At 48.3% G+C, this 21,966-nt stretch overlaps 1 protein-coding gene across 1 annotated transcript; it reads right to left on the reverse strand.

The window, feature by feature from the left end:
* LOC144146263 (P2X purinoceptor 4-like) lies at positions 1-21,966 on the reverse strand. Its single transcript, XM_077678224.1, has 12 exons — positions 21,685-21,966; positions 14,381-14,601; positions 10,649-10,937; positions 8,112-8,183; positions 7,940-8,024; positions 6,139-6,241; positions 5,849-5,938; positions 4,950-5,091; positions 4,690-4,820; positions 4,135-4,282; positions 1,453-1,554; positions 1-843 (listed from the first exon to the last, which is right to left on the reverse strand). Exons 1-12 carry the CDS (start codon positions 21,964-21,966, stop codon positions 712-714), a joined length of 1,797 nt encoding a protein of 598 aa, XP_077534350.1. The 3' UTR covers positions 1-711.

Genomic DNA, 21,966 nt, shown 5'->3' on the forward strand with positions numbered 1-21,966 from the left:
GAGTTCTTGTAAAAATATTTAAGCATTAAAAAAAAAAAACACAGGAAGAACGGGACAAAGCGAGAAACTAAGAAAAAATACATTCAAAGTTTATTGTACTCTACATGGACTTTCCGATTGTTTTCCTCATTCTTTAGGTGGCGCTTTTGGTGCAGACGTACACATTCTTTTGTACACACGCACACAGACACCGATGCAATGTTTGTCATTAAAACTGCAATGTCTGTCAGTCAAATTTGTAAACTTTAATGACAAAGATTTCAGTTTTAAGAAAACCGTTCCACCTGCCAAGTCGCATTTATCTTTACGTTGGCAATAGAGGGAACCCGGAAAGAAAGTGAAACGCTATTCATTTGGTGGAAATACAGCGAACGTGACCACAATTGGGGATATTCCGAATGCGATTTCATTCACAAACATTTGACAAACTTTAGCAGCCACATGCACTTGATGTCATTACGCAAGCAGAAAGTGCGATAATGTGAAATATGATGCGAAAAATTTGCGGAGGCCCCAGGAACAGAATGCAAGCAATGCACGGCGATAGCTACGTGATCAAAAATGCAGCTCTGGTGCCACCACCATACGAAGCGTGGACAACGCGTTTCTATAACGAACAGTCTGGGAAGTGGTCCAAGGAAGCAACTGCTGGCTTAAAAAACAAAGGGCGCAAAGTCTCAGACGGCGACGCTTGCTGTGCTTTGTCTAGCGTCACGTAGTGTCGCCCTTCGGTCTTGCGTTGTCAGGAGCGCCGCTGTCACACGTGGAGCTCAGTGTCTTTAAGAGAGGCGTTTCGTGACGTTTGAGGCTGAATGCGCTCAGGTCAGGGTGACGTGTCTTCGGCTTTATGTCATCAGGAAGCCAGTACACGACATTGGGAGGAAAAAAAAAAAAAAAAGAGGAAATGGTTTATTGTCTGGCATTTCTATCTGCTTGCAATATCCCAGCATTCAAAAATAGCGTTTATATGTTTCAAAATCTTTGCTGGTATTTCTCATCCACTTCTTTTTGTCAAATGAATTGCAGAGTTTGTACTCTTCTCGCTACCGACATAGCTTTTTCGAGTCCCTTTCTCTTTTTTAATTTAATTTTATTTTACCGTGTTAGACTAAGGTGCCTTACAAAAATAGTTACTAATAAATAAAATATAACAGCGTTTTGCCACAGGATTCCAAACAACATGCAACCGGGTTTGTTTATGTAGACTGTTTTATATTATAACATATTATATTATATTATATTATATATATATATAATGTAATATAATATATTATTTTATATAATATACCTAAAAGAGAATATATTATCTCTTTATATTATACAATTAATTTTCCTACTATTTTCATTTTTTAGGGCTGATAAGTTTATGACTCTATGGCATTGCATTTTCATTTCCGGGGCAGTAGGCCCAAGATATTGTATTATTATTTATGCATCGTGGAAGCCACTTACATTGATACTTTCCCTCTTGGAGACGAACCGAAACTTTCTAGCTTTGTAGAGTCTCTTTCTTCTGTCGAGGCGGAGAACGACGAAGTCGCACAGCACGGTTGCCTGCGGGTATAACGCGCGGACGATTGAAGCGCACTGTGCCTAGCCAATACTCTAGGTGACCGGTAAAAAGCGCAAAGGTTCATGGGTACATTGTCTGTTCACGCGGAGGCTCACCACTTCCGGTTCGAGAGCTCTCCTGGCCTCCTGTACGCCAGCGGCTTCCACGTACGCGCACGTGTGCCTGTTGTTTATCTGTTTCCATCGAAAAAAAAAAGATAATACATCGCGCATTCAATGAATAACAACGATGAATCTTACTAAGGGCATCTGTGAAAGGTAAGCACTCTGTGACGAATAAACAACACGCACACGCGCGCGTAAAAGCAGTCGGCGTACGGGGGGCGTGGCGAAATTTCGAACCGGAAGTGGCGGTAGCAGACGACGTACCCATGAGACTTTGCGCTTTTTACCGGTCACCTATACAATCTGTAACATGTCCCCCCTCAAAAATTTATCAAATTTTCGATTTAAGAAAAAAAAAAAACGATTTCGGAACTTGTGACGTAACGCAGTAAGCGGGTATCCTCGCATATATATAATACCAAAGTTAATGAGGTGAAGTTATTTAAAATTACCCCCCCCCCCCCGCTTGTCGCGATTACCGCAAAAACGTTTATTTTCATTTCAAATGCCGTTCAATGCGATTTCAGCTTCTGAAATTCTGATGCTAATTTATGTCATGGTTAACAAAGTCATTATACGTGCTTGTTAGAACACAATGAATGCAAGACAAACATCCTTGGTGTCCGTTCAATGACACCCTGAAGACTTTAAATGACACCCCGAATACCGGCGTTTTGCCCAAATTTACATGATCATATCAGCGACGGTGATGGTGCGAGGGAAAGGGAACACTTCCACACGTTTGTCTTGCGGGCGGATATGAATTGACCAGAATTACGTGCGTGCAGCTTACTTCAGGGCATGTTTAAGGCAATACTGATGCCAGGTTTTTTTCTCTAATTTTTTATGTAGGCCATAAATTGTGCCGCCCAAGTCATGGCTGGCCATCGAATAGGCAAAAACATGAAGGAAGGTCACACTAACGCACAAGACTTCAAGGTAGCGAAGCTGTACGCAACCTTCACGACCATCACGACTGTTTAAGTCCACGATTGCAGCCGATTTGCTTCTTTTTTGCTGCCGCAACAACCTTTATTCCATCTTTGTTGCTATAACGGCGAAGAAAAAGCAAATCGAAGAAGCAGAACGAACGAACAGAACGCGCGCACTTGAACTAGGCGCCCTCAGGTGCAACGTATACCCTATCACGTGTTCTGTGTCGAGCAGGTGGTGTGATTCCTCTACCCACAATCACAGCCGAGTGAGTAAGCCGTTCGACTCTCGGGTACTAACTCACGGTCGTAGCCTATAGTGGGTAGTAAGACGACTGACTCTAACTCTGTTGACCTACCAGACGCAGGCTCGAATCCTGCCGGTGCCGGTTATTTCGTTTCTTTATACTGTTATACTCATTTTGGGAAACAGCAGAGTCAACAAACTGCCAAACAGCTTCGCTGCTAATGAGTTACAGAGCCATCCATGCGCAGCCGTACTGGCATTTGCCGTTGGTTCTCTATAACTTTTTTCTGTCCGTGCTAGACGTGGTGTAGTGACTTTAGTTTCATAGCAGCCCAAGGGCTCCAATGAAACTTTCAGCCTTCTCGTCCGCATAATATGTCACATGTGCTCCGGCACTGCGAGACACGGATGAGGACAGATGCGACATACTATCGATGTAACACCGAAATGTGACCTTGCGCAGTGGGAAGCAAATCGGTAGTCGTGGAGCGCAATCTCCGTTTGTTTGTCTTTTCGTGTCATTTTCGAGACTTGAAGGAGCTCGCCAGGGAAACTAAAACAACCGGGCTACCGATTGCCTATGAAAAATGGACATGAAAATAAAAGCCGAACACCCTCCCCGTCTATATCTTGCAATATCACTCTTGGACACGTAATTCTGTCAAGTGTAGAACCCACAACCGGATTACGTTGGCTCTATATTGCCCGCTGCGCACTTGATGACAGCATGTGAAGGGACTACATTAGTCTTTGCAGAATGATTTTAGCAATAAGAGGCGCCAGGTTGCCTTCATGTTTAGAGGAAAGAAACAAACAAATGCAACCCTCCGCACTAGTTCGAGAACAGCTGTCTGTGCAAACAAGAGGCTTTGTTATCCTTCGCCGTGTTTGAACATCCAATTACACACTAAGCATGCGCGTACCTACAGAATTTAAACTAATTAGCCGCACTCGCCCACGCCCGATCGGGATACAAAGAAATCCGCGGAGCTCTTAAAGGTACACCCGCCTTGGCGGGCCAACAACGAATTACCGGGCGCACCTCAAGCAAAACGACTCCCTCATCCAACAGGCTACAACAATTATGAACCTTCCTACCCCAAGCTCAGATGGCACAATTGTCTTGGTAACCCACAAGCCGCCCATCCTTGCCAGCTGGGCGGCCCACATGTACCATGCGGCCGGTAAAGTGGTGAGCCCCCGCTGATAGCTTTGATACCTGCCCATCATAAGGTACTGTTAACAGTTGCTGACAATAGAAAGGCGCTTGGAACTCACCACCACGAGCAACCCGAGACCAGAGCCGAGAGTGACGGCGATCGGAATAGGACTTGTCCTTTCCGCCTCTCCTCGCACTAGCACGACGAAGTTGATGCCGTACGCCTTTACGAGGCTCCGCGTAGTCTCGTTGTAGTACTTGGGGTACCTGCACGTACCGCGTGCCTGTTGACGTTGTACCTTCTTTGAGAGAGGAGTTCTGTGCCTCAAGAGGTGGTGAGGCGTAACGTCAGTGAAGAGTGGGATGACAGCCTCCGCCTTCTGTCATTTGCTCATTGAATTGGGATTGTGCGAACATATGATTGCCAGCTTCGCTGGACCATCATTTCATGATCATCGTTTCATCAAAGGTCGCTGTGGAAAATTTCGTTTGATTACTTAACTTAAACACCAAAATGTGATGCCCACCAAGGAGCGCGCATAATATCGTCAGCCTTTCTGCAGTTCAGAAATTTATAAACCAATGACCCTCTGCTCACAAGCGTCAGCATATATATCGCATGATTTTGGTCCAATCTCAGTATACAGCATCACGACTACCAAAAGACAGTTTACCTGAAGTTGAAGCCCGGAGCCACTGTGGCCTCTGGGTCGTCGAGCCTTAGGAAGGAGTACTGGGGGAGGCAGTGCTTGATGTCGTAGTCGAGGTCGCAGTCCCAAGAGATCATGATCTGGATCACGCCGCCCTGCGATGGTGCCGATAATTGAGGGCGGCGAAGGATGTGCCACGGGGTCTAGAGTACGGACAACATATTCCACGCAAGCAGCAAAAAAGCGTGCTAGTCACAAGCGCGCATTGTATCAAAGAAGAGAACCTTTGCTGCTATCTGGTCGAAGTCAGAGCCAGCCGCTTCGACCATGTCGCCGATGCGGAAGATAGGGCACAGGGGCGCCTTCCTGGCGTCGTGGACGCACGACCTGAGATGATGCGCGTCCATCTTGTCGGGGATGTTGCGCCTGCATGCGTTTACAGGTGATGTATGGCAGGTGCTGGCTGCATGTGTAAAACATAAGTTTTGGTCGTTCCCCTGCTGTTTTTAGCGGCGAGTCAATTTCTAAAACGCTGTAATGTATACATTCCGCTTCGCCCTCTGGAATGAGCTTCTCCCGCAATAAGTTTTACCTGGGGTGTCCCCGAAACTTTGCTAGGTTTCGCGCTGCACCTTCGCGAGATTTCGTTCTGCGAACTCTGTCTGAGCCATGACGCTACAATACTGATATACAGTATCCAACTTACAGCGCATACAGCCGCCGTCTGGGTTTTCTAAAAGTGCACACAGAACAAGCGGGCGGCAAGAGGCATAATTTTGAACTGCCAAATTGGTCACCTTTTTACTAGATGGGAATTATTAAGATTAAAACGAAAAGAAGTGGCTGATAGTGTTCATTCCTTTTAGCCACTTTTATTTCTATCTCTTGCCGCTCATACCAAAATATATACCACGTACAGAGTCCTTTGATGACTTTATGGATCGCTTTGGAGACTGCAATTTCTTATTTACTTGCATCGCTCTCGAGATGCTCTTCTAAATCCGAGGGCAGCTTCAAGTACACCATTTATTTATCGATTAGTGTTTATAATGTTTATTACAATTAGAAGTAGTAGTATAACTATTATTGTCAATATTATTCTTCACTTGACAATTAGTGAACCCCAATCGTGTCCACTTACTGTGAGAAACTGATAATGAAATAAAGAGAAATGGGCACTTGCCTGTGCACTTTGAACAGTGGAAACTGAACGTAGTTCTTGATGAGCACCGTAAAATTGCGGACGCCAGCCAGCAGACCGGACCTGTTTTTCCTGAAATCAAATTAGGTAAAAATGAAACCGGTGTTTGAGGGCTGGCTTGGCCGTTCCACCGTTTTCTACCCCGGGCGCCTAACTTAAGGTCAGCATCGAAAATGGGGAATCAGCATATTTTTTTTTGTCCAAGTCCGCTCTGCAGTACAAGTACGAGGAGCACTGTGTCTGTCACAATGGCGGCAACCCGGAGAGCTTACAGGACTTGGACGTCTTGTTCCACGGGGCACCAGCCGGAAATCTCGCACACGTGCTGGTCATCGCTGGTGTGGGCCGCCTTCACGCACCGTCCTGTCATGACACCTGCACGAGCCGCCGCTTAGTGCCTCTGCTTACAGGCGTGCCTCTGCTTACAGTGCCTCTGCTTACAGGCGACTAATGGCGTGCACAGTGCGCGAGTTTCTTTTTTTGCAGTGGAGCTATTGTAGATCGAGCCTAGGTCGTGCGGTATACGCTGGGGTAAAAGGTGGTTCCTAAACCCACCGATATACCGCGCAGTGGTTTCAGAGGGGCGGTGGGTCCTCTCCCTTCCTGGCGGGAGGGATAGGTAAGGCGGTGTTCAAGCTGGGTTTAAACACCGCTGCCGTCGCGTGTAGTATCTGATCGCTCAGACTAAATTCCCACCCCATTCTCTCTCGTCCCAAACTGAATTCCGCAAACAGGTCCAGGGTGGTCCGGAATATGCATACATGTCAAAATACTCTAGAATAAGCATGAAAAGTGGCACTTATTTTCTATCACCTACTTTGATAGATAACAAAATGTGTATACTTTGCACGTGCTATTTTGGGAAATGACCTACATACGTCAAAGCAGGATCTATGGTATCATTATTTGTTCGTTACAGAGGGCGGGAAACTCATTTATCCGAGAAACTAGCAGCACACGAGAACCTTTTATGGTTAGGTCGATTTTTATTGAATATGAGATTTAATGCACGGACGCTTCACAAGCAACGAGGCGCGCTATAATGGAGGGCTGCGGATTATAATTTTGACCACCTAGGGATCTTTAGCGTGCGCTGAAATATCGAAATGTCCGGCGTTTTAGCTTTTCGTCTCCATAAGAAAAGCGGCCGGGAATCTAACCCGCGTCCTTGGGATCAGCAGCACAATGGTTACGTCGGTGAAATCGGAAAGAACAAACAGGTCTGTGCCCTGCGGGGACAGTTACGAGAAAATTTTGTGCCAGGTGCTGGGTAAATATCCTCTCTCGAACCCGTAAGTTGTCTGAGCAGCATCAGAGCTTGGGTGAAGTGTTGAAAGTAGAATCGGGTCTTCCCCGATAAAAACAAGAATTAGTGCTAATCCCTCAGGATACTGAGACGCATATCGACATACTCCTTAGTGATTACTCGGCGGCGTAATTGGGACTGGATATTGCAGTTGTCGTCATTGAATAAAGAAACAACCATTAGTGAGTTTAAAGTGTACACGTTTGGCCAGTAAAGCGCTTTCTCTAGAACAACTAAGTTCATACCGAGGTCAAGAACATACAAAGCTGCGCAATTCTCGGTGAACAGAGGCCTTTCACGAGCAGTATAGAGCTGCGAGTCGGCGGTCCAAGCCGGCCAATGCTCTGTGCCGAGAACCACTTTTTTGAATAGCGTATAGCTTAGTAGATTGCGCATGAACGCGTATGCCTAATTCTCGGATACATACATCCAGATTCTTGTCTTCCGCTTCACAAAGCGTCAACCCCCCCCATCCCCTCCCCTTGTCCAATTAGGCCTGGGGCTTTTCCTTCCAATAAAAGTATTCCTCCTCTTCATTCTTTTGAAACAGCGGGTCCCATGAATAATCTTATTTTAAACCATTTTAAACCATTTCTTGTAAACTTTCGAAGAACGTCAAATTTCTGCATGCCCTGAGTGAGCACGAGTCTGAAATGCTGATTTCTCTTTTGAGGTGCTCAAAGGATAACCTGTTTGAAACGTGTCATTTTTTTCGCCGCGAGCTCCAGCCTTTCTACCTGGATGACTGCAGTGCAACGTCGGCTTACCGTGGCCACGCCGGACAGAGGCTCCCTTCTTGCAAGTCGTGGTGTCGTTTTCCGGCCGGCACCGTGCGTGCTTGATAGCGGGATTCTGCCGTTAACCAGTCTCACATTTAGCGAATCAGTTGCCAACGCCCAGTTCACAAATGAAGCACTGAGACAATTGTGACCTCCTTACCTCAGGGCAGTGTCCCAACACCTGGTTAGGGGTCACTATCACGTTCGTTGTGACGAAGAACTGGTTGGTGTCCTGAAAATTGTAGTATCATTTACAAAGCATCCTGCGAATTTAGGGACGCAAAGGTTTCCAGGAACCTGCTGCTCTGTCGAAAGGGGAGTGGTGTCACTTAGATCTGCTTATTGTTAACACCACTCCTGATAAATCTCGAAAGCGGGGTGGAATGCGTCTGTCTCCTGCCCCGCAAAGCGACATTTATTCCCTACACCGAAAAACACCGTGTATGGAAATATCTTAGCATTATGGCACAACCTTACTAGTTCTAAACATTTTTTTTCCCACAGGGCATAAATGAAGGTGGATGGTCAGATGATTATGAGGAAAGGTGATCAGGTGAACCTGAAAACAATTGCCTCTCTGATGACCTTCAGAAGCGTACAATTATATAGGACCTTCGTGTCCACGGATTCTAAGCAGAGACCCACCGAAGCAAGATTCCGTGTCTTGGTCGGACGAAAGGAGAGGCAGAACGATAGTAAGTGACTGAAGTCGGCTTCAACTTCGCTGCGATAACAAACTGGGCAACCGGGCTCCGTAAAAGAACACCGAAAGTAAGTTCAGTTCAGGCCACGGCAGGTTAAGACCACCCCCACCCGAATCCTCCCATGTGCAACCTTCTCGGCACGTGTAAGACCCATACGAAGGGTGGCAGCACACACACTCTAAACGGAAATGCTCTGGATAGGGAGTAAATGGTTTGTACTCTAGCGCACTCTGCATAGGGAGTTTTATTTACTCCAATAAGAGGCAGTATTTCGTAAACTCCCCTAGAGATTTTTCAGGCTTTTAGCAGAGTATTTCTTGCTCAGAATTACTCCGATGGGGAGAGGAGGGGAACACCCCTGGAGGAGGGCATGTTTAAGCATCCGGCGGAGCACTTCATGTTACCCAAAGCACCGCCACAGATAAGAGTGTTTTCGAGCGTCTAGAGACGTATTTATAGTGAAGTGAACAGCGCTGAGCAGTGCAGTACCGAGACTTGCAAGGAACAAAACCGACATTTATTTCATTGTCCCAGATAGGGGCACGTCGACTTCACAACAGAACAAAACATTTGCGTCCAAAAATACATCACGTGATACTCAAACTTATAGATGGAACACAAATACGTACGATATTAGAGAATAAGTCGCATCGGGAAATAAATAGCATCAAAATCAAATCAAATACCAATCAGTAGGACAAACATTAAACACGGTAGAAAATATATGCGGCTAGTAGCCACGCGGTGGCTCAGTGGGGTTTTGCTATATGGGAACACGGGCACGTGTACGGCGCCAGTCATGCTCCTTTCTTGTTAGTATGGCGGGGTCATATACACATTTAGCGGGAAATACGATGACTGAACGTTGGCTGCTAAGTCTGGCTTACAGTGAGGTGGAGGAAGCCCGCGAGGAACCACTCAACTCGGACGGCATGATCAATCTCTGCTGCGAGACGGTAAATATTCGGAAGCAGTAAAAAGCTACCAGTTACCAAGCGACGGTAGGCGAACAGCTCGACGGGCACCAATACGAATCATGTGTGCTTCTGGCTGTAAAGGAAAGGACACAAAAGGAAATGTCTCTTTCACACAGAATGATAAAAAAGGCTCCTGGATCTCAAATCGCGGTGTATTATTACTCAACAAGATTCAGCGGCAAACCAATTTTTTAAGGCAAGCATCATATGGCCCGGCCCAGGCACACAAAATTCTGTCTAAATTCACCAACCCACATGGTCGAACTCCAATGGTTCCCGGCTCACACGGGCATTGGACGGATAGAAACAGCCCACACGGCAGCCCGGGCACTTGTCTCCCGGGCGTACGATGTGGACTCTACCCTCCACGGAGCCAGATCGACCAGGGACAGTCTCCTCACATTCCGAGAGGTCACACAGCATTACCGCCTCTCCCGCCGCAAGCTTCCACCCGCTCACTCATCCCTCTCTCTGGAGGAGGAAAGCCTCTGGCGTCAACTCCAAACGGAATCTCTACCGTGCAGAGCCGTCCTCCATCATGTCCACCCCTCCCTCTACCCATCCCCACTCTGTCCCCGCTGCGGTGAAAGGGCCACCGTCCAACACCAAGCGTGGGCTTGTGCAGAGGATCCATTCCATACCCTTAATTCCCCTGACCAGTGGATGGAGGCATTGGGCCGCTTGGACCCCCAGCTCCAGAAGAAGCTCGGGACTCGAGCGGCTGAAGTCGTCGCAACCCTCAGGGTTGCGCCCACCGCGTCCTAATCCACTATGTAAATAAAAGTTACTTCTCTCTTTCATCTGCCCCCGTTTCCCCTTCCCATCTCGACCGTCCTATCTCCAAACTTACCCCCTTCCCTCCAGCCACCTTAGCATACCGTTCGAAACTTAGGGTATCCATTTCACCCTTCACCCGCCAACAAGCAAAGAGAAACGGGTTTCGTCCCGACATGAACAACCTTGTGGAATGAAAAGGGTCAATAAAACAGCAACAAAAAACAAAACAACTCACGTACGTGCGGAGGAACAACAATGTCCTCGTTGTCCCAGACTCGTCGGTAATGCTGGGTATTCCCTTCCAGCACCGGGTTGAAGGCCTCCTCGGACAGGTGTTCGGTGGACAGCGCTCCTTTCACCTTCACCGTGGTGGCGCTCGTGCACGAGCCGAAGCGCTGGTAGCCTTTCTCGTAGATCAGGGCGTACCTGCAGCGGTGCAAACGTGTACAACACGCGCAAGGTTCTCTGCATGGTTGGTGCACCGCATTAGGCTTGTCAGGAATATAAAGGCGGACATAGCTGCATCGGCTCAATATTTACAAACGCTCGAACAAAATGGTTGTCCACCGTCTTGCTGCAAACGTGGAAACACACCAATTACTCCCCGAAACCATGCACGGCTTCCGCCAGGGACGCTCCACGCTGGACGTGTTGATATAGCTACACCATGACATCATATCGGGCGCCGGAGTCTCGCCCCGGAATACCCTGGCCGTCTTTGATTATATCTCAAAAGCGTCTTCGATAATGCAGCCCACGGTGCCATCCTACGCGGCCTCAAGGACTTAAACGCCGGCCCAAGAGCCTATATACAAGGTTTTCTATCCCACCATACGGCACGCCTTGTAATCGAGGACTTTAAAATCGATCCCATCCTGCTGGGCGATGTGGGGATTCTCAAAGGCTCAGTGCTCTCGCCCTTCCTATTTTCCGTGGCAATTCGGCATCTCCCGCCAGCACTAGCCCAGATACCTAATCTCCGACGCAGTTTATACGCGGACAATATCACTCTATGGATAGCCGGGGGTAGCGATGGCGACATCCAGGACGACCTTCAAGTCGCAATCCGAACAGTGGAACGCTACGTCAACAGCAAGGGGCTACAGTTCTCCCCAGAGAAATACGAGCTGTTATCTACCCAGGCCGTCAAACCCCTTCACCCCATCAGCGCATTCAGTTTTACTCCGGCACGTGAACGCCTGTACCTCAGGTTCCCGTTATTCGGACATTGGGGATGCACATTCAAGCAGACAGTCTCAACTCCGAAACCATCCACCTTCTCGATGTTCATGCCGCCCAGGTCGGTCGCATGCTCACTCAGGTAATCGCCGACATAGAATATCCGAACACTCTCTACTTTGCCTCGTACAAGCCTTCATACTCTCCAAGATAGCATATTCCATCCCCTACTGCAGCTGACTCGCGTTTAAATGGAAAAACTCAATATTATTCTGCGCCGTACCTACAAGCAGGTGCTAGGCATTGCCGAAACGGCTCCTACCCACCTCCTCCTGGAACTCGGCATCCATAATGCAGCTGATGAACTCACTCACGCACGCGTACGGGCAGAAAAATCCTACAAGGGCTAGGCCGCACGGTCCCACACGAACACCGCGGGCCTTCCTTTTTACAAGCCGTGATACAAGCATCCCCTCTTCTCAAGAACATGCAAGGGGGCACCCAAGACGGTCGGCGCCGGGCACGAATGAGGCACCTCACCCGCCTCCTCAAGACCCATCCATATGTGTGGTATACGGACACCTCCCCATACAAAGGTCACCCCGCACTCTGCGCTGCCATATATAATTTTCCCAATGACCAGGAAATCGCATACACCTTGCCCCATGGCGACATCACGGACGCCGAAGGGGCAGCCATTGCTCTTGCGGTTGTACAGATCGCTCGCGGTGCCTCGCCTGGAATCTTCGTCACCGACTCTCAGACCTCCCTGCGAAACGTCACCAACGGCAAGTGCCGTTCTCAAGCTGCTCGCATACTACGCACCATCCCCGATACTCCGAATTTACTTCCCATACGTCTCCTTTGTCACCCCGCCCACTCGGGCCTGGAGGGGAACGAGGTGGCTCATGAGCTGGCCTGTAAGCTCACCAACCAGGCGTCAGATCATCCTGCCACTCCACCTCTATCAGCACCCCTCCTCAGTTTTCAAGGTATCCCAACTCACTACAAGGACACTTAACGCATCTATCCACACCCGCACGCTTCACTCACTCGATATCAAGCGAACGTATTACGGCAAATCCTGACGAACGCCTTCTCTGCCCCAGCATTGTATAGCCAAATGCATCCTACCTTATACAGCCCGCTCTGTCCTTCCCGCGGAATCTGGGCCATCATGCAACACATGTTATGGCAGAGCCCCACTATGCGGATCAACAATTTTATTCACGACAAATCAGACTGGGAGGCCTCACTGCTCAGCCCCAACAAGGACATCCAGATGGCTCTCGTCACTCTGGCGATCCGTGCGGGTCTTTCCGGGCTTTAGCGAGACACACCACAATATTCACCACCATGAACGTCCAAGCTGGGTCCAAGCTGGACTTGGCCGCCGACCCCCCTGGGAAACTATCTGGCCACTGAATAAAGTTCTCTCTCTCTCTCTCTCTCTCTCTCTCCTCTCTCTCTCTCTCTCTCTCTCTCTCTCTCTCTCTCTCTCTCTCTCTCTCTCTCTCTCTCTCTCTCTCTCTCTCCCTCTCTCTCTCTCTCTCTCTCTCTCTCTCTCTCTCTCTCTCTCTCTCTCTCTCTCTCTCTCTCTCTCTCTCTGTAGAAACGCGACATGCGCGAAAAAGGCATTGCATGCATTATGAGAGGGAGGGATTTGGAGGGGAAGAGACTGAACTAGACAGGGAAGACGCTTAAATTTACGTATTTTGGCGGGTTGAGCGGCACTGCACTGGGTCTTGGGCCGCATGCTAGAGCTCCCGACGGGGCTTAGCAGGGGTGGTGCCCTTGGTCCAGGGCTACAACGGCCTGTGCTGCTTTGCCTTCCCGCTGAATCAGACCGATCTGGTCTTCACGGCAGTCGCTTTCCGGAGCGTAAGGGTCAACTGGGTGTTTGTTCCCTGTTTGATTTGTAGTTCTTTGATTAGTCATCCATCTGCTCATGTATTTCTCAACGCTCGCTCAACAGTAATGCGGAGTAATGAGGGGATAGCAAGAAATACAGGGACAGATGGATGACTAATCAAAGAACTACACGGCACACCCGGTTGACTCTTTTGTGCTTCGGAAAAATATACGGGGATGTAGAAAGGTGAATGTCAGAAGAAAATGTCTCGAAAAGTCCACGGCCGCCACAGATGATTAGATCACAAAATAACGTAAAAAATGGCGCTGCAGTGAATTGGGCAAGTAATAAGGGAAAATTTTCGCTTATAATGTTAAGGGAGAGTCTTACAGCCCAAGTTTCGATAACGCATTGATGTCCGCAATTGTTGGAGACCACTCATTTTGAACGGATGGTAAACATGCCTGTGTCATGAAATCCTCATTCGCGAAATTACTGTCCGTGTACATCGGTGGTGTGGTTCATATAACGCGCACGACGCTATTGAGAGAACTGAGAGATGGAACACTTGGTTTCCCACTCGGGGATCCCTATCTTCTACCGAATGCTCGTTTGCGACTTTCAAGCGATATGTGCCAAAAATCAAAGCTCCCATCCTTATTTTTTGTATGATTATTTAGCTTGAGTAAGCACACTTTTCAAACTTGGTGTATGGTAATCTTCATACGAATCAAAGTTGAACGTTGTCTTCATTGATCATTTAAAATGAATGCAAAGCTATGGGCAATACAGTGTGTTACAATTTCATTTTCCACCATAAAGGTTTTTTTTTTTTTTCACTGGATATTTCTTACTCTTACTGTATGCCCTGGAAGAGTTGTTTCGACCAATGACATAAATGAAATGAACAGTTAATGCTCTCAGGAGCCCCTCGTCTCACCCTATGACGAATCCCATTAGGACGAGCTGTATGGTCCTGTTGAGCACGCCGACCTTCTTGTTCCCGATCTGGACGACCTTGAGCGTCTTGTATTCGAAGAAAAATGCCGACAGGCCCCGGGCACATGCGGAGCCCACGGCGGCCAACGCTGCTCGGGAATCCATAGATGGAATCAGATCAGCGCTTTCATCAACTGCGACATCGAACGTCCGCCGCACAGTCTGAAGAGTCGAGCATTGTGGCCCCGACTGTTATCGCGCAGCCTACTTGATCTCTTTGTTATGGACAGTAGCTGTTCTTTTTTTCTTAGACTTAGTTCTCACACAAAAGGCACGCTTTTTAAAACAATTAAACGCATTTGTCACAAAATACGTGCACTATACCATTGCCAGGAGCGAGACGATAGTGTCACTTGTATACCCTGTTATTCTGAATCCTTCCTCCACTCGAGCCTTCAGTGGAGGGGATCCTTGAAATGGATCTCCCCTTGCATAATCATTGCGGAGGGCCTCAGAATACGGCCCTTAGTCTCTCCTCATCGCATGCAGTAGAGAAGATGTTCGTCTGCTTTTTTTTTTCTTTTTTACAATAGGGAATTATTAAAGACTGAGATGGAGAATACGTTTTCACAAGGGTGCTTTGTACGATAGTGTTGTGACAACACATCAAAATTGGCCATGTATCTGCTCATTTCGCTGCAAATGTCGTCGAAAGGCGATAGTCTTTTGCCGCTCCTGAGACGTCTTCGGCGCACGTTAAAGATCCCCAGGTGGTCAAAATTTATCCGCAGCCCTCCACTACGGCGCGCCTCATCGCCTGCGTTGCATCGGCGAGTTAAACCCTACAATCAATCAATCAATCAATCAATCAATCAATCAATCAATCAATCAATCAATCAATCAATCAATCAATCAATCAATCAATCAATCAATCAATCAATCAATCAATCAATCAATCAATTAATCAATCAATTAATCAATCAATCAATCAATCAGCTCCTGAAACGTAGCGCCCTCCCATCTCTCCCCGTCCGCCCTTCACCCTCCTCCTCCTCTTTTTGCAACTCTCATTATAAATTTAATCAAGGTTTGTTCAACCCGATTCGATTTTCCCGCGTCTGCACTTCTCGCGCGACATCTATTCCGACAGCGCACGTTTTTTTCTTCATATTTTTATTGTACTGCATGAAGTTGCACGTGACCACATCTTTTTCTCTAATGTTTGTGTTTATCTTACCTCGCTTCGACAACGTATAGATTGGTGTTACGAGAAGTTCAGAAGTTCAGCTGATACTGCTGTTGCTGAAGACGATCACGGTGACGACAACGATGGTGATGATGATGATGATTCTTGGATAGCACATTTCCAACGAAAGACAACACGTCAGTAGAGTCCTGGTTAAGCGGCACTGTCCAGCTCGGACCTCTCCAGTCAGCGGTAACTGCTGGAAAGAGCTAAGTTAGGGGCTTTCGCCACTGGAGTCCTGGAACCCCTCCACATTAGTTGTGAATAAAGTTTACTACTACTACTACTACTACTACTACTACTACTACTACTACTACTACTACTACTACTACTACTACTTTGCAATCATCAGTGGTTGGAAAAATATTTCAACTTGTGGCCATGCATGAAGGCTGCCAGCTATTTTTTTTCATAGTGTAGGTGTAATTTGTTCATACAGTTCTATGGATTTTCTAAGCAACGAGAGAGAGAGAGAGAGAGAGAGAGAGAGAGAGAGAGAGAGAGAGAGAGAGAGAGAGAGAGAGAGAGAGAGAGAGAGAGAGAGAGAGAGAGAGAGAAACGTTTATTGAAACAACAGGGACGGGGCAGGGAAGAAAAAGAGTTAGGAGCTGTGGGCGACCATCCTATTCCGGTAGGCCGCGTGCCGCGGCTGCCATCCTCGCCCGAGAGATCAGGGCCTCCTGGTCTTTGAGCTGGCAGCTCTGCAACGCGCACTCCCACTGCTCAAGAGTAGGGGATCTGGGTGGCAGAGGGTTGGTGGGGCACGTCCAGACGAGATGAGCTGTGGTGTTAGGCTCATCGCATTGGGGGCAGTTAAGTGGGTAGTTAGAAGGAGATATGTGGTGGAGATGGAGGTGATTGCACTACGTGTTGGTTTGAAGTCTGCGCCAAATGCGGGCGTCAACGGTAGAAAGGGAAGGGTGGGAGGGGGATAGGTGCGTCGGGTTGCTCTGTAGTGGTAGAGGGTGTCAGTGTATGTTTGGTAGAGGGGCGTAAGGGAGTTTGCAATGGCTGCGTTGTTGGCCTCTTCTGGGAATGCCCGGCGAAGGAGAGATCGGGCGGTGGCGTGTGCCACCTCGTTCCCAGGGAGGGCAGTGTGGCTGGGTGTCCACACTATGCGGGCATGATGGAGGGTGGGGCATTGAGAAAGGATGGCGAGGGTAAGAGCCGAGACTCTCGTCCTAGTGCAAAACGACGGCAGGCAGCTTGTGAGTCAGACAGAATTGTTATACTGGGACTAAAATTTATTAAGTAATGATTTCTGTTAGGTATAATTGTCTCGATCGTACGTTTTTTGGCACACGAGTAAGTGTGGCGTTGATCTTAGATTTTCCTCTTTCATTTCTACGTTGATATTTTGCAACATGCCCAATCACGCGCGTCCGTGTAATTGCATTACGCTTTGTGGTTAATGCAAGTAAGCTGTAAAATCGATTAAGCTGTACGTATTGTTGATCAGTATTTTTGTCTCACAGTCCGAACCTCGACTCCGACCAATAAAGTTTATTCATCCTCGCAAGGCCAGTGCTCGAACTTGCTTAGACTACGGCTGAATACTTGCTCCTGGCGTGGACTAGACAGGACTGCCATTTTCCTTGCTCTTTTCTTATAAGCTCGCAATTTTCTCAGCTTGTTCAGTGTGTTTTCACACATTACGTGGGCGAAACTCTGCAAAACGCCGCCTAATGACTTGTTCCCATTTTGCGTTCCCTCTAAGATCAGCAGTGGAACGTTCAAGAATCGCTCGAACCATGTATGAGACGGGATCCGTTATTTTAGGGGGAGCAGGTTATAAGTTGGTAATCCACTCTGGCGGCCACATGAGAAGCTGTTGTGAATAAAGCTAAGTATTACGTGTGTGCGACTATCAGCCCTCCCACCTTCAAAGTTAATTGTCACAGTGTGCGACTGTGTAATCTCTATTATTTGCGAATAGTGGTGCTACTTTTACTGTTGTCTGAGTTAATCTCCTTCCCCTTTCCCTCCATATCTCAGTCAGTCAGTGAGTCAGTAGGTAAATCAATCAATCAATCAATCAATCAATCAATCAATCAATCAATCAATCAATCAATCAATCAATCAATCAATCAATCAATCAATCAATCAATCCACTGACCAACCATATCTGCTGAGGAGAGTGGACAAACGCTGCTCATACTTCTTTTACTTTTTCGTTAACAAAGAACAGAGTCTATCTGTATGGTCAAGAAACCTGCTCACTAATGGACGTTCAAGCGTTATCGCGTACCTCCTTGAGACGATATAATGCTCTTCAGTGTAGATACGTTCTCGAACGCACTGCAAAGGGACAGTGAACTATCTTAGTCGTCTAATCGGTGGCGGAACAAAGGCAACAATGCGAACAGAATCCACAAGCCACTCTTATCCTATTGTCACATCGTTTGACCCGCATTTGGAACAGAATGGTAGCCGGCGTTTCGCTCCTATACCGAGCCACATAGAACATGCGGTTTTTAATAGGGTTCGCATTTAGCACCAGTAAATATTATTTAGAAAATTGTCGTAAGGATCACACCACTGGCTACTCAGCATCAGTGCCTATTTTTGACCGGCTCCTTAAATGTCATAGCATTTTAAAATACATGTGCAGGGAATGCACGACATGCTTCAATAGCAATCTCAAGTTACCAAAAACAAATGTTTCTAGTCGTCGGTTAACAACATTTGTTGGGAATAAAGTATGGGGTATTATCAGTTTGTATGAGTAAACGCTCTTAAATGTCCCAGAAGTTCTGACGGGGGCGATGCAGACGCTAAGTAGGTGTCCCGCAGTTTCGAGCCAGCGGCGCCCGAGCAAAAACAGGATGAAGTGCAGCATGTCGGGCACCTTCACAAAGGCCCGTCTACAGGGCTAACAGGTGCCTGCACACCTTGTATGCTATCCTGACCACTTCACAGCTTCCCTATGTAGGCATCCGGCGGCTCAAAACAACGCATGAACTCATGCGCCATCACGCCGTTGGGTTGATGCGGTAGTCGCAGTCAAGGCACCCCCGCTATGCCCTCCCACAGCCTAGATCAGTCTGGAGGTATAGCGCATTCCATGGCGGAGCCAAGCCGTGCAGTCAGGTGTTCGGGGCCATCATGGCTGCACAGCGGGGAATGAGTCCCGTACGGCTTTTAGATGCGACGCTGAGAGCATTTCTTGTCGGCGGCCCCGTCCTTCCTGCGTGCGTCCGTTGTTGTTGTCCGCAAGGCTGCGTCGGCTGCGTCTATCCTCCACTCTCCCCCTCTCCTCTCCGATAGCGAACGCTCTCTCGCGAGGGGCATCGGATAGGATTCAATTGGCTTGGCTTGGCTTGGATTGGATTGGATTGAAGTGAATTTTGTTAGATTGTGTTGGGTCACAGCCGCGGCAGACGCACTGGCGCAACACCACCTAGACTTCACTGGCGCCGGCGCGTGCCCAGGTGAGAGCGAACACTCTCTCTCAACATCTGCGGGCGCGTGGCGCAGCGCACTCTCACTCCGCCGGTGGACGGCGCTGCGCGCGCGATAAAAAAATTACGCCCGCATCCCCTCGCGTGAGAACACAGATGTGATTACGCGTTTCACGCAATTCGACTAATCGACCCAACGGAAACGCCAATGGAACCCCCTTCAGCGTCGCATCACACCAGGGGTTCCCGCGAGGGGAGGTGGGCGTAATTTTTTTGGCCTGTCTTCACCAGCCAAAGCTGGTCGTCAGGGTCCGAGCTCCACAGTGCTCCCTACCAGTGCTCGGGGGAGGGGAAAGGCAGAGGGGGGATAGGTTGGGGTCCCTATCAAAGCCCCGCATGATATGGTAAAGCGTGCCCGGGGCATCGCAGAAGTGGCATTGCGGGGAGTACAGGGTGGGGTCCAGAATGTGGGCTGTAGTTTGGTGGGGAAAGGTGTTTGGACGCCTCGAAGGTGGCGTTCTGCTTCTTTTGTGACGTTTTTTGTGTGGAGGAGGGTACATTGTTCGCTGCAGGCGGTAGTACTGCGTGATTTTTTTGAAGGACATGTGGAAAATTGGGAGGCAGCTGTGAAGCCGTTTTCTAAAAGATTAATACAGCTTATCGGTAGAGGAAACGCCGGAGCTACTGCCACCGGAGTTATGGACAAAGAACTCCGCTCATTGTTCCGCCCATCTTTTCATCTCCCTTCTTTCCAGCGGTGATTATGAATTACGTCAACAAGCAGCCTGGCACACGACAAAGCTTCCTTAGAATAAGAATTCTGCGCGCCCGCTGTGCACATGTTTTACTCACGTACGTTCAGGTGAAGCGAAGCGCGGCTTATTCTACAACTTAACGTTTTCAAATAATGGTTTTGTAAAGCGGACAATTTAGCCCCTCGAAGCTCCCAATTCCTGGCTAATCCCTAGCGTGACTATGTGCCACAAAGAAAGAAGCCACACCAACGACAACTTTTGTTTTACTGCTGTCAACTTGCGGGGTTAGCGCGGTGGTGACGCACTCAGCTCCTTCTCCGACGACCGTGGTTTCGGATATTAACTCAAATGTGTTTTTTATTGAGGAAGGCTCCCACTTCCTCTTCCTCCTTTCACGCAGTTTCGGGCAAAATAAAGTTATCATCGCCATCTACTCTTTGCTGTGGCAGCCATTATCTCTACCGGACAATAAGTATGGGGCACTTAAGTCCTTCGCCTTAAAGGAGCCATGAAGAGAAAACAAAAGTTTGTTTTATTCGAAAGATTAGGTGTTTCATAGTACCCCAAGCGCTTTCCCGGAAGCAAATGATGCTTTATTCACTGAGAAATAAGGCAATTTAAGCCAAAATTTTAAATCTCCCGCTAAAATTGCACATTTGGTGACGTGAGCAATGGTGTCACACGGGCCGGTCCATGAAACAGATACTTAGTATGTCGACTCCATATAGCACCCACACGCGGGAGTCGACCGAGACGGCGGCCATTTTAAAAATGCTAGTAAAACCTAGTGCACCCGCAGCCCTAGTCATGGAATCGCCTGATCCGGAGAACAAAACTCTCGCCGAGGAGCTCGGGCTTGCATTTAACAACCTCACACCACTTGAACGCTCAACGCTTCTAAGTGCACGAGCGGCAAGAGTTGTGGGATACGCGGTGGACGGGAAAGCGACCATTCCGCGATAGCCACAACAGACGAACGCCCTGCCGTCGGCACCGCTGCCTCGTCAGCGCCGTCGCCACGGACGAATACAGACTGGTACGTATGTGCCGTATTTTTATTACGGTTAATAATAGTTTAACTTCAGTAGCAGTATCGCTTATGCCAGTTGGCCGGTGTCGTGTATGGAAAGCCGTTCGCGCGAGCTCTCTGCTTCGACCAGAAAGATACGAGCGTCAATGCGCGGTGTTTACGGCATTTTTCCTCCAAGGTCAGAGCGCCTCGAACCCGAAAATTCGTCTGCGCGACGGCGAGATGTCGAGCTCGGCCAGGCGGTTGTTTCGTACGCATTGGCGCACACGCTTGCGTGTTCGTTCGGAACTTCAACCGTTTACTCCACCGTTCTTTGTCATAAAAAGAATGTGCAGTATGTTTCACGGGCATTTAGCTCGTTATGCAAACTGTAAGCCCTGCCTAACATGCGTTTGCTTTTGCCGGCCTCCGCCAATCGCAGAGCTTAGCCCATGTGACGGCATAGGTTCTGTTGCGGGAAATGAGCTGGTGGGTCGCATGACCATTCCCGTTTTTCCTAATTATGTAGCTTATTTGAGCGAAGTTTGCGTTATAAGTGGTGTCGTTATGGTTCTAACGAGGCAATCTTTCGAATGAACCAAACTTGTGTTTTCTCTTCATGGCTCCTTTAACATGCCACTTCACATAAATTGAGGCAATAAACAACTGTTATCTCTCACTGCACCTCTACAAGTTATGTCTTGCTTCTAACTGAAATTCTGTCTTTCCGAATATCGATCCCGCCGACACAGAGTATATAAAAAAAGGTTTTGAATGAATCGACTCGTCGTCAGGTTTGTGGAGGAGTGTCCTGCAAGATTCATGGTCCTCAGGCGGGCGAGCGGGCGGGCGGGCAGGCGGGCAGGCGGGAAGGCAGGCATGCAGGCAGGCAACTTTGGCGGCTTGAATGGCAATCCTTCGCTCTTGCTCAATCCTATAGTAGGCATCCTCCTCTTCGCCGTTCGACTCTATCTTTAATGGCACGTTGATGTTCACGCGTGCTTTCTCGTTGCTGTAGTCTACTCCAAGGGACACCACCGTTTCGCGGCAAAGCTCGTCGTTTGCGCCCGGAGAATCCTCGTTGTTAATGACTACAAGTAAGTTGGAAATGATCACGGTGTCAAGAACCTTGTACAGGGTGTCCACGTCCATGCTGGTAGCTTCTTGCAGCTCCAT

This window comes from Haemaphysalis longicornis, unplaced genomic scaffold (assembly GCF_048455015.1).
Source record: "Haemaphysalis longicornis isolate Haplotype H1 unplaced genomic scaffold, Haemaphysalis longicornis Haplotype H1 scaffold_7, whole genome shotgun sequence".
Taxonomy (NCBI): domain Eukaryota; kingdom Metazoa; phylum Arthropoda; class Arachnida; order Ixodida; family Ixodidae; genus Haemaphysalis; species Haemaphysalis longicornis.

Excerpts from the sequence above, each read along its gene's own strand:
- LOC144146263 (XM_077678224.1), bottom strand. The coding sequence starts at position 21,966 with ATGGAGCTGCAAGAAGCTACCAGCATGGACGTGGACACCCTGTACAAG. Across the intron at positions 10,938-14,380 it reads CTAATGGGATTCGTCATAGG|CCGATGCAGCTATGTCCGCC; the intron begins GTGAGACGAGGG and ends GTAAATATTGAG. Across the intron at positions 1,555-4,134 it reads GTCTCGGGTTGCTCGTGGTG|GCAACCGTGCTGTGCGACTT; the intron begins GTGAGTTCCAAG and ends TTATACCCGCAG.